This window comes from Micromys minutus (assembly GCF_963924665.1).
Source record: "Micromys minutus genome assembly, chromosome: 11".
NCBI lineage: Eukaryota > Metazoa > Chordata > Mammalia > Rodentia > Muridae > Micromys > Micromys minutus.
This window is the reverse complement of record NC_137980.1, coordinates 58,530,200-58,542,456: the sequence shown is the minus strand read 5'-3', so window position 1 is coordinate 58,542,456 and position 12,257 is coordinate 58,530,200. Positions and strand designations below refer to the sequence as shown.

Sequence of the window (12,257 nt, the reverse complement as noted above, 5' to 3'; positions counted from 1 at the left end):
CAAAGTCTAAAGAGTTTATTCAGAAAAGGCCTCACTTGGCACCAGACTAAGAAAAGAGGCCCCTCCCCCTAGACCCTTAGGGTCTGTTCACAATGCAGGGCTCAGAGGGCAGTGGAGGACACAGTGAGGTAAGGAGGATTCTGAAGGCCTTGGCCTTCCCTGAGGGCAGGGCCTCAGTCCCTCTGGTGGCCACTTCAGGACCACTAGGGAGAGGTCAGCACTGTGGGGCACCAAGAAGAGCCAACAGCAGAGCTCTGGGACCTAGAAACCCCCTGCAGTGGGCTGAGTAGGACTGAGATGCACCTCTAAGGCTTTGGGGGTTCAGCAGAGGCCTCAATCCTTGCCAACTCCTCTGACTCATCCACTGAGGTTCCTGTAGTAGCAGAGTCAGGGTCCTCCACCAGGCTCTCAGAGGCAGCTTGCTCTGTCCCCACCTGGCCTCTGGGGTCCTCTGTCCCCACCTGGCCTCTGGGGTCCTCTGTCCCCACCTGGCCTCTGGGATCCTCTGTCCCTACCAGGCCTCTGGGATCCTCTGTCCCCACCCGGCATCTGGGGTCCTCTGACTCCACCCGGTCTCTGGAGTCCTCTGGCCCCACCCGGCCTTTGGGGTCCTCTGGCCCCACCAGGCCTTTGGGGTTCTCTGTCCCCACTCGGCCTCTGGGGTCCTCTGACTCCACCTGGCCTCTGGGGTCCTCTGGCCCCACCCGGCCTTTGGGGTCCTCTGGCCCCACCAGGCCTTTGGGGTCCTCTGGCCCCACCAGGCCTTTGGGGTCCTCTGGCCCCACCAGGCCTTTGGGGTCCTCTGGCTCCACCTGGCCTTTGGGGTCCTCTGGCCCATTCCCATCCTTTTGGGCCTTGGGACACTCTGAAGGGGTAGGAGGCAGGACACTGGCCTGCATCTGAGTGTTCCTGACTACTCCATCACCCTCAGCCCCTTCCTCCACTTTCCTCCGCTTTCTTACCTCATTAGCCACCCTGGCCACAAGACAGGACTGTTCAGCCTCCCTGGGTTCCTGGCTGACAGGGCTGAGGGCACACTCCTCGAGGTTGAGGGCAATTTTCTCTACCTCAGAGACACCCTGGGGATCTGACTCTTCTGGGACCTGCTCCTGCCTGCTCCCCTCCAACTTCCTTTTCTTGCTCTCTTTGGGACTCAGGGACTTAGTCTCATCCCTCTGGCCTCCATGTGAGGTTCCCACATCCTGGGGCTTTGCACTCAGCAGTGAGGGGTCCTCAGCTGTCTCACTGTCCCCACTCTGGTCCCTTCCAGATCCACAGGTCCGACCCTGGGTGCCAGCCTCTGGGGAGGGGTCCCTGGAGCCCTCATCTTTATCTGCCTGCCCTAGTGCCACCAGTGGTCTGGATATGGTCTGGGACCTGAATCTCCGCAGCTTGTCACGGGGCCCCCAGACAAACTCTCGGCGAGGCTTGAAGTGCTCCCACGCAAAGTGCACGAGCTCCCGGCGCTGGTGCCGGCAGCGCACAGCGAACAGGAAGTAGTCCAGGGCACTCTGACGCACGCTGGGCAATTTGTGCTGTACTAGGGTCTCCTCCAGGAAGAAACGGACCAGCGGTGCCTGATAGTGTTCTAAGCCCAGCTCGCCCAGCGACTTGAGGATTCGTGTAATACGCAGGTTGTTGTGGCTGTGGCTGTGAAAGTAGGTAACGGGAGGTGGATGGACCCGGCTCTTGGGATGCACATCTGGCCAAAGCACCCCCAGCTGGCTCCATCTCAAAGTTCTAGGGTCTTCTCAGAGCCCCACCTAGGAAAATGACCTGGGTACCCTTGACCTCTGGACAGGATCTGCAAGTCCTAGGAGAGGCCCCAGTCCATGGACAACTGTCTGGGAAACATTGCTGAAAGCTAGAAAGGGATGATATCCTGGCAGACCCAGGGACTATGCTATCTGGAGAGCTCCCTTGCCTCTGCTTTCTGGGTGAATGGAAGGATTAAACACTCTCAAGCCAAGGAACTGTTCGTTTGTCAGCTCCTAACTCCTGCCACAAGGCAGCAACCACACCTGTGGGTGAAGCGAACATCAGTGTGTATTAGACCCCAGATACGGAAGAGGATCAGCAGGGATAGGAGGGTGCCAGCAGTGCCATCCTTACTTGTTCAGGTTGTGGAAGCGCGGCTGGAAGTTCTGTGCACGGCACACAGCGCCAGTGTCCCGGTCCTTAAGTTGGATCCCATAGAAGCCCAGCATGAGCTCATAGGCCCGGACAAGACGCTCTCTGATTTCCTTGGAGCTTTTAAATGCCTAGAAAACAATCCGCTGGGACTCAGGTGGCCCTCTCACGGACTGCTATTCCCAAGGTGCACTGGATAGTTCCCTGGTTACCACGTAGGGCAAAGCTTCCCCTAGACCCTGACTCAGCCTGAGGGTAAGACAACACCAACACCTCCAGTCTTCTTTTCTGAGAGGTCACCTCTGTCCTGAGCCACCTGCCACAAGGTGTCCCTTGCTGTCCAGGGACCTTCCAGCCCTTACCTCTACTACTAAATCTCTTAGAGCTAGCCTCCTTTCTCTGAGGTCCCCAAAAGTGGGACCATGGGGCTCTTTTGTCTCAGAATGATTACAGGCAGGGGTGGGAGCTCTCCTCGCTCCCCCATCCTTACCTCAACCTCCTTCAGTGTGAGGGGCTTGGCATGCCAGTTCACTCCGGGTTCCCGCAGAGGAAACAGCCTGAGGATGGGAAGAATACAGGCACTTTAGTGCCAGGCAGCAACTTGTTCACCAGACCTCGGTGTCTCTTCATCTCTGGGAGGAGCGAGCTGGCCTTTCTAGCCCAAGGAACTGGGTAAGGAGGGCAGCCAGCCGGGGCAGGTAAGAGAGATGCTTGCGTGCTCAGTGGGCTGTGTGGTGCAAAGTCAAATTGGAGGAGACCAGTGTGCCTTTCACCTTTGGCGGGGGCAGAGCTTTCATCCCTAGGGTTTCACGGTTTGTTCTTTCTTGTCATCAACCCTGCAGAATTATTCCCACAATGTACTCCGTGACAAGAGGACACCAAGAGCAGCCCAGTGGGCTGTCCTAAAGAACATATAGCCCCCATAGGGTCCAACAACAGGCACACTGACTAGAGATAGACAGGCTTACGGACAGGAAGGAGCATTTCATTACACCCACAAACCTGGGCATGGCATGAAAGCTCCCAATTAGGTGCCCAGCCCCCCTTCCCTAAGACTCAGGCCATCTCACCACTGGATGTAGGAGTGATTCTCTTCCAGTAGGTCATAGTTGTCTTTCCAGTTCTGAAGAATGTCCTCAATGAGAGAGCCTAGATGCCCCATGGAGAGAAGTCAGGTACAGAGGCCACCTTGACATAGCTCAGGGGACAGAGCTATCAAAACCACTCCCTACCCTCAAGTTCTTTAGGGTTCTTAGGACTCAGCAGAGCTATCAGCTCATCTAATATAAGAACACACTAGTTTTAGGTAACTAGACCTACTTCTGTAGGTAAGGGGTGCAATACTTCCTCTCTGGGACATATACCTTCTCAGCCAGGAAGCTCTGTGCTCAAAAGAAACCTCCATAGAGACTGAGTGTGGAGGGTGACTTTGAAGGGCCAGACAGCAAACATCTCGGCTTTGTAGACACATGGTCTTTTCCAGGCTGTATCAAAAACTACATAAAATGGATGGCTGTGGCAAGCACTGATAAACTCTACTGTTTAGTTTCAAATAATGTTTATGTCAGGAAACATATGTGCATATGTGGTGGCTCAGGCCTGCCTATAGTTTCAGCACTTGGAAGGCTGAGCTGGAAGATCCTGAGTTTGAGGCCAGCCTGGGATACACCAAAAGACCATTTAAAACCTCAAAAGCTTGGCCCTTTGACCTAATATCCTAAGATCCAAGCTCCAATCCCCTTGGCGGCCTGAACCCGGATCCTAATAGACTAGACATCTGGCCAAGGGCAGAAGGGGCGGGGCTGAGAGGGCAGGTACCATTTGGCTGGAAGCAGATCTCATTTTTGTAGAAGCTCAGGTTGCACATGTCACCATTGCAGTCTTGATCTGTCAGATCCTGAAGAGCCAGAGAAAGGATGGCTGAGGACTCCTGAGAAGCGAGCTTTCCCCGAAGGCCACTCAGACTCATGCAGTCAGGAGTGGGGACAGCTGTTCAAGATCCTAAAGCTCAGCTTGGGATCCTTTCTGTGAGCAAGGGTAGATTTGGAGGACAACACTACCTTCTTCTCCCCACCAACAGAGGCCGTATATGGAAGCCTCCCTTTCTGCACCCCCCCAAAAAAAACCCCCGTAACTAACTCATGGGTACAGAGGAGAGGGTCTGAAGATGATTCCATGTGCCAGCCAGGGAGCCCTGTGTGAAGCACTGAGCCACATGTTATGTCAGGAGGCTGAAGCCAGCCCCTCATTTTAAACCTATACTCTGAGGCTCAGGTCGGGCAACAAGCTTTACCACCCCATGACTAGGAGAAGGGTATAGATCTGAACTGACAATATGAGAACGCACCCAAGAACCCAAAGCTGGGTTTTCAGCAGGCCAGAGAACGCTCACAGGAGAGTGAGCTGTGTATTTATTTCATCAGTAGGGGCTGCATGTACCTACCGGGTAGTTGTGCCGGTATCTCTGCATGTCCTGCATAGCACGCCAGTTTCGGTACCCTCTCATCCTGGACTGGGGAGAGAACACAAGGGATTCGGTACTGGAAAGTGTCCAGAATGAAGGCGGCACGGTTTGGGTCAACCATGGAACTCTATGCAAGAGGAATGGGTGTTTGTTTCCTTTTCTCTGGTCCCTACCCAGGTTTCTAAGAAGACAGATCTAGAAACCTAGAGAAACAACCCTCCATTTGAACACAGACAGTGGGACTAGAACAGCCTCAGCCACCACCTCTGACCCTCTCAATACTGGTTTTTCCTTTGTAGGGAGCCTTGGCCCAGGCTAGCCTACACACTGCCAAAGTGTGTGGATGCTCTTCTGTCCCCATCTGCTGGTCAACCTCATTTTGGTCTAAGTCCCTGAGTACTGTAGCATTTCTCCTCACATTACACTATGGATGGTCACTGGGCTGTAGCAAAGGGGAGCTACTTTGCCAGTCACAGCCTCAAGAAAAAAAAACCTAGATGCCTCTGGATGGGTTTGATGGACGGATGACCGTAAACCTCTGCTCCTCCGTGGCTCAATGTGACAAAGACACTGTGCCACCAGGCCTGGGATAGGCCCTTAAGTGACTGCTTCAGGTAAGATCTAAGAGCTTTTGTGGAGAAACAGAAATTCTATCGGAGCTTTTGGGAGGTCTTACCACTCATAGGAGGAGCCTGAGCCTGCACTATAAACCTGACTACCAGACTCAGCTTCATCCCAATGTGGTCAGGCAGAGGCTAGCTCTGGCTTGCCTGAGGGCTTCTCTAGATTCTGGGCCGCTTTCCCATAAGCAGCAGACACCTAGAGATGTTGGCAAAAGAAAGAATGGATTCTGGGGTCATAGTCCTTACTCTTGGTTTTTCTAGGCTCTCCATCACACCTGAAAACAGCTTACAGAATGCCACTGAGGATTACATGCAGCTTGCTACAAAAGTATACCCGGAACAAGCTCCTGATAGCAACAAAAGTTACCAGAGCTAAGGGCAGACAGGCCGGGAAAGGATCTCTCCCGAGCCGGTGAATGCTGTCTGCAGTGGGGTGGGGGCGGAGGGAGGGCAACCCGAGGAAAGGCCACCTACGCAGGATTAGGCCCTGGGGCGCGTTCTGACGTCACCCACGCACGACCCCCATCAGTCGCTTCCCTGACGTCGCCAGCGCTCGGTCCGCCGAGGCCTGGGCCCGGCGCCCCCCTAGGGGATAGCGGCCAGGGCCTGGCAATCTCGGCCTGGCGTCGTCCGGTCGCCCTCCCGTCCTCCTGCGTCCCACCTGGAACAGACTTGGCCGTGCCTCCTCAGCGTCGCCGTCATCGTCGCCCGTGTCCTCATCGGTGGTATCATCCGCCTTGCCATCCTCGCCGTCCTCCTCGCTCTCGTCCTCCCAGGTGGAATCGCATTCTGGGTCGTCCATACTCGACAGGCAGGACCCGCTCTCCGCGGAAAGGAAAGTGAAAGAGGAGGAAGCGCGGGGGCGGGGCGGCGCCAGGTCCCGCCCACCGCTCAGTTTCCGCCGTTGCGCGGAGACACCCCTCCTGCAAAGGCTGCAGCACTTGGAGCTAGGCGGGAAGCCGAGTCCTGGAGAAGGGAGTCTCCTACAAGGACAGACCCTGGAGGCTGTGCACCGGGATTCCTGCCCCTGTCCCCTCCCGGAAGACGAATCGCCTCGGACTCAGCCCCAGGTCTTCCCCCTTGAGATTTCAGTTCCCTCCAGACTATCCATTCCCTCCAGAGAGGAGGCTTGGGAAGCTACTCAGTCCTACGGAAGCGTCTCTTCCTGCCAGCCGAGAGGACTGCTGGGTGCAGGTTCCTAATCTCTGTGGACCTGTCTAACTGCAATCATTCCTGGCTGGCCTCTGTGTCCGTACTAGCTCACTTTGTATCTGTATGTGTTTGTGTGTATGTGTTTGGCTGCCCACGGGCACCAGAGGTCGGTGTTGAGTAGCTTGTCCACACGTTGATTCTGAGAGGAGCTCTCACTTAACGTGGAGTTCATAGGTTACATGAGGTTGGCTAAGCAGCAAATCCCTGGGATACTACTGTCTCTGCCTCCCCAGCATTACAGGTACACATCACCAAGCTCGGCTTCTAGGTGGTGCAAGTCCATATTCCCCTCTGCTTTATGAAAGAACGGATTCCTTAAGCTTGTGGAGTTCTGTCCACTGTAGATTTCCTGGGTTCATGTGGCCAGGCAGCGTGGATGTTAGGTGGACTACCGCTGACTGTGGCCATGAGCTTGACCTTGCTTTGAATGGAGATAGCAATAGAAAGTAAAGGGGACATGAGTGGGGGCTGGGAAAGGACCCTCATTCCACCATGGTTGAAGTTCCTCACCAGTTGAGAGTTCTGAGTTCTAGGACAGTTGACAAAATGTGCTAGAAGACTGCCTACATGGAGAAAATGTTCCTTTTACATAGCTGCATTCCAAGTAATGCTAATCAGGGTTATGTGTATGACCGTCAAGTGTGGCCTTACTTCTTGACCAGATGTGAACCCGTAATATTCTGGGAATCTCATAGTAAAACTATGTTGTCTCCAGCAACAGTCCAGGATGTAGCAGACCACAGTATGATCTGTTAAAGTTCCCTAGCAACTCCTTGAGCTGGAACCTCAGAAACCACCAAAACCAGACTGATGGGGCTACTGCAGAGACTTAGATGTCTCCAAGTCCCTGGGAACCATCTAGTAGAAGGCAAGAGCTGACTTCTGAAAGTTGTCTCTGATCTCTACGTGTGCACTCACACAAATGCATATATGCTTGTTAAATAAATAAAAATGTAAACTCGGGCTTTCTCTGATCTCTGCCCCACTGCTTCTGACACCAACTATGCTCAGGCTGGGACCCCGTTAAAATGCCATTAGATAGGGAAGCCGTACAGGGGGTATTAGTGGGTGCTTGGGACAACTCAGGGTTGTCCCTTGGGTGGACAACCCCTCTCCCACAACTGTCCAAAAAAGCTGAAAGATGGATGTGCCATAGGTTGACAGTAATATTTACAAGAGGCAGTGTGTCATGCTGCCTGGAGCTAGTGCAGTAGCTATAGACCCAGCTGTCAGTGACATCGCATAGGGACAAAGGGACACGCCTGTGACCCACAAGGTCACTCAGGAAGGTTGGGGTTCAGATTGGGACACTGGGCTATTGGGGAACAAATGGAAAATAGACTCAAGGCAAATGCCTTGACCAGGCCCACCTGCCCCTAGATTGTTCTTTCAGACGGGTTTAGAAGAGCGAGCCTGGCCTCTCGGCCCGCCGTCCTTATCGTCACCGGCTGCTCCATTTCTCCTGCTAGTGGTGGATCCAACAGCTAGGCTTCTTCCACAGAATAAGCCTCTAGTAGTGGTCACTAGGTAGAAACAGGATGGAGTGGCCCCGAGCCATTTTCCCCAGACATGCTGTAACACTGCTTTTGCTGTCTCTTGCACTGAACATAGAGCTGGTCTGGAGTCCACAGTGCTGCCACCTCATCTCAGGTGCTGCAGGCCTTTACCTTCTGCCTTATTTATTCTAAGAGGCAGGGGATTGCTGATTATGAACTAGCCCAGGCTCTACAGAGACCCAGATACCTCCCACTGCTGGTCATGCCTAGAAAACAGGCCGGGTTGAGCTCACCTGTGTCAACTCAGGATGTTCTCTGTGCCAAAGAGCTGGGTCTAGTGGCACATTTATGGTGCCTTAACTGCCCTAGGACTAGAAGCGTCTGGTATAGGCCAGCTTGAAGTGCAACAGTGGGCCAGTTCTCACTGCCTGGGACCCTGCAGAGGGCAGTAGGGGTTTCCGTCACAGCCAGTAGTCACGATGGTCTGGACGTACACTGTACTCATCCCAACAGCTAGACTTGGCTATGGAAGGGTAACAGGCAGCAACCAGGCAGGCAGGAGCTGAGGTTGGGGTTGGGGTGGGTGCCTGTGAGTCTGATGAAGGCTCATAGTCTTACTGCATCCAGTGATGCCAGGAAGCCATCTTAAATGTACTCTACAGTTATGAATCCTGGAGTGGGGGACCCTTTCCTCTGTAGGAAAATTAAAAAAAAAACAACTTATTTTAGTAGCAAATCACACAACTCCCAAGGTAATTTTTTAATGCTTTAATATGCAAATGAAAATGTACTTCAACCATCAGGCCATTGGCTTTTCAGATGGCGGTTCCTTTGTTCCACCCCCTTTGTTTGGTCTTTTCCAAGTTACTAAAATTACAAAAATAACCGCTAAAAATTCTCTGTATCTGGCATATAAAAACAGCCAGACATATCTCAGTAGTTACCTTAAAACAAAACAGCTCAAAAAAACACATCACAGGTTTAACGTCTGCAGTATTTTTCTTCATACAAAACACTAGTAAAATAGGTTTCTTAAGAATTAAATAGTGAAATAAACTAAATTATATACACTACAGTACAATGAATGAGGCAAATATCCAGTTCTGTTTCCCAGATGGGGAGGCCTAGTGTGTGCAGTGTGCACAGTGTGCGCTGTGTGAGCTCCAAAGACACCTCCTCTGGATGCCAGTGCACAATGGAGTCCTACAGGAAAAGCAGATGCAAAGACTGGGCACCCAGGGAGGACGCTTGTCCTGAGGACAGTGAGGGTGACGTCTTATTGCTGACTCTTGGTCCTTTGGCCCATGCACCTGCTTGTCTCCACACACTGTGGGCATAAGGGAACCAACCAGGAGAAAGCAAGAGGCTGGCTTAGAGGCTCTGCCATCCAGTAGAGTGGACACCGGTCTTGATGGTCTTTTGGACCAATCAGGTTCTCTGGAGGTCTGATAACACAGCGGAAGCCCCACTAGCATCTCTGCTGGATGGCCACATTCACCCAGGGGCCTGAACACAGGCAGCGGGAGCATCTCTGTGGCCACCTGGGGATGAGGTGTCTATGTGCGGCGCCTCTTGGCAGCACTGGGGCTGGAGGGATTGCTGTTGGCAGTCAGGACCTTGTCAGTGACCCGGCTGCGTTTCCGCTTATCTGCCCCTTCTTTGCACCCCAAGTCTGAGGAGTTCTTCTCTTTGTCTTTGCTGGATTTTTCTAATGTTTTCCCCAAGCTCCCTGAAGATGAAAAAACTGAGAAACAAAATTATTTGGCTGAAAACAGAATATACAGAAACTCATGTCATTTTCCTGTTCAGCTAGATGTACATCAGGCTTTGTTTGTGTCAGCATGTTCCCCGGAGCAAGTGCCCCGTACAGCTGGGCCTGAAGAGAAACCTAGTCCCCCAGGGGGTCTTCTGTCTGAGTCCACCTGATGCTCCCAGCCTTGGCCTTGGCCCCTTCCTTCATGGCCCTCAGAGGCCCTCCTGCCTTAGATGACTTGCACTGAGTTCATCTTTAAGTGACCCTTCACTCCTGACTCCTTGGCTTCCTGACCTCACTCTGCTTGAGGCTGGCCCAAGGAGACTGGGGGTGGTGCTTGCTCCGAAGGGCACTTCACACTTACCATCATCAGCCCCACTGTGGGGGTCCACATCCTCCTTCATCTCCTCCTTCATTTCTTCCTCAATGACCACTTTTCCTGTGGAGGAGACAGCTGCCGTTCACTGGAAACCCACGGTGGTGGCCAGCGCTGGGGGACGGTCTGGCCATGACTGCTTCCGATTCTCGCTGCCCACACAGGCCTCGGCGTCCATCACGAGACAGCATCCATCAGGAGACTGCCTTTGAGCACCGCTCTCCCCAGCCCTTGGCTCCCAAAACCTCCCAGGTGCCACTGGAGGCATGGTCTGAGCAGGATCCTTACACCTCCCTGGAGGCCCCAGACCTCCCCACCTTTGGCCTGGTGAGGCTTTTTTTATTCCCAGCCCTGGTGGTGGCCGAGTCTCACCTTCTCGGACTTCCTGAATGATCTCATCTGGAAGGACAAAGTTCCTCTCTGGATTTGGGAATGGAAGAATCTCAGACTCGTGCTGCCGGCACAAAGCATTTTGTATTTTCAAGAAACAAGAAAACAGGATCTCCGCTCACTAAGATGTACAGGAGGAGCAGGCTGGAGGCTGAGAGCTTGGTGGGCTCCTTGCTCCAGCTTGCAGAGTCCACCTCAGCTGGGCTTTGCAGACGATTAGGGAGGGCCGGGCTAGCACCAGCCAAACAAAACCAGGTTCATGGGACCAAGAGCACCCTGGAGACATAGCAGTTCTGCTGATGTGCTCACAAGGACCTGGCTCAGCACTGTAACACTCCCACCAGGACAATGTATCCAGGACCTAGTCTTACTGCATGCCTGACTAGCAAGGTTACTAGTTACCCATCTGACACAGCTATCTCTCCTTAGGCTCACACAGTATACAGATTCTCAAAGGACCCTCGTCCCCACTGACACTGTACCCTATCACTGCTGTTTACATGGCTGAGGCTTCTCTGCCATCTCAGCACTCAACCATCTCCTCGATGCTTTTTGTGCCACCCAGTCTAGAGCAGGTGCCTGGAAAAATGGTCAGTGACCATCACCAGTATGTGACTTTTCACAGCATGTCTTGGGCTTTCCAGAGGAAGGAACCTTATCTTTTGAGATCACCTCTGTTTAGCATACCAAACCCCAAGTGAGAAGCGGCCTCTGTCCAGTACCACAGCTGACTCTGGGAAGACAGGATCCGGGACTTGACTCAGCCCCCAAATGGGCAGGCCAGGGTCCAACTCACCAGTGCCTGCATGTCGTACATAGTGCTCAGATGGTCCCAGATCACCTTGGACGGAACCTGGCGCCCAATATTCTGGCTGAACTTGTCTCGGATACAAATCATGTGGAAGTGTCGATTCACCCCTGAGAGGCAGGACAGTGGGTTGAGGGTTAGGACAGCACCTCTGTGTGGAGGGCATGGGTGTAGGAGGGGCAGGCATGTGCAAACCGCAGGTGCAAGTGTTGTAGGAGTCACTTGTCAAAGGGAAAGAGAGGTGCCACAGGCAGGCGGGTGTTCCAGGGGCTAGGGTGTATATAGTAGGCGGGTCCAGAGCATGGGGGCTTCAGAGGCGGGGAGAATAGAGGCGTTCCCTGGGGTAGGAGTGTCTCAAGGGCAGGGAAGTCAGAAGTGTCCCCAGGGAGAGGGCATCTCGGGAAGAAAAGTTATGGGTTCTTAGAGTAACAGGGCACCCCAGAGTGGGAGGTCCTGTCCTGTGCGGGGTCACAGGCTCCGCCAGCCCGCCCGACGGTTGATCCCGCCCCACCCCCACGCCGGTGCGCGGCGCGGCGCTCACCGACAGGCTTGTGGCCCAGCATGGCGTGGAAGAGGCACACCTCCACCTCAGGGCTCCACACCACCGTCTCCTCAGCAGGGCTCGGGGCTGCCTCGCCTGGGCCCTTATCGCCTGGGGCGCCCGTGCCACCCACCTCGGCCTCCCCCATGGCCGCCGGCGAGCGACGAGCGCCCGGCGCGAGAAGGGCTACTACGGGCTCCGCGCAGGCGCACTTGGTGTGGAGGGCGCGCACTCGCTGGGCTCAAGAACGCCGCGTGCCCGCGTCCGCGCAGGCGCAACGAAGGCTGGCTTCCGGTGCAGCAGCGCCTCCTGGTGGTTGACCTTTTAATGCCTACGGCTCTGTCCGGACAGGGAGTAGGAACAAAACTCACCCTTTAAAAGGCGCACCAGCTGGGCGTGGTGACGCACTCCCTTAATCTAGCCATTCGGAGGGAGAGGCAGGCGGATCTCTCGGAGTTCTGAGT

At 54.1% G+C, this 12,257-nt stretch overlaps 2 protein-coding genes across 3 annotated transcripts; both read right to left on the bottom strand.

Moving 5' to 3' along the window:
- OGFR (opioid growth factor receptor) lies at positions 1-6,040 on the bottom strand. Its single transcript, XM_080925609.1, has 7 exons — positions 5,879-6,040; positions 4,574-4,642; positions 3,949-4,027; positions 3,201-3,279; positions 2,621-2,687; positions 2,113-2,261; positions 1-1,650 (listed from the first exon to the last, which is right to left on the bottom strand). Exons 1-7 carry the CDS (start codon positions 6,017-6,019, stop codon positions 306-308), a joined length of 1,929 nt encoding a protein of 642 aa, XP_080781735.1. The 5' UTR covers positions 6,020-6,040; the 3' UTR covers positions 1-305.
- A 2,703-nt stretch (positions 6,041-8,743) lies between these two features.
- MRGBP (MRG domain binding protein) lies at positions 8,744-11,971 on the bottom strand. 2 transcript variants are annotated; one of them, XM_080925825.1, is made up of 5 exons: positions 11,794-11,971; positions 11,241-11,362; positions 10,427-10,508; positions 10,043-10,117; positions 8,744-9,669 (listed from the first exon to the last, which is right to left on the bottom strand). In XM_080925825.1, the coding sequence occupies exons 1-5, from the start codon at positions 11,939-11,941 to the stop codon at positions 9,482-9,484; spliced, it is 615 nt and encodes a 204-aa protein (XP_080781951.1). In that variant the 5' UTR covers positions 11,942-11,971; the 3' UTR covers positions 8,744-9,481. The 2 variants fall into 2 exon arrangements, 1 of the variants encoding a protein (XP_080781951.1); XR_013975265.1 differs by having other exon boundaries at positions 9,595-9,669; positions 10,043-10,508.
- Positions 11,972-12,257: the final 286 nt, after the last annotated feature.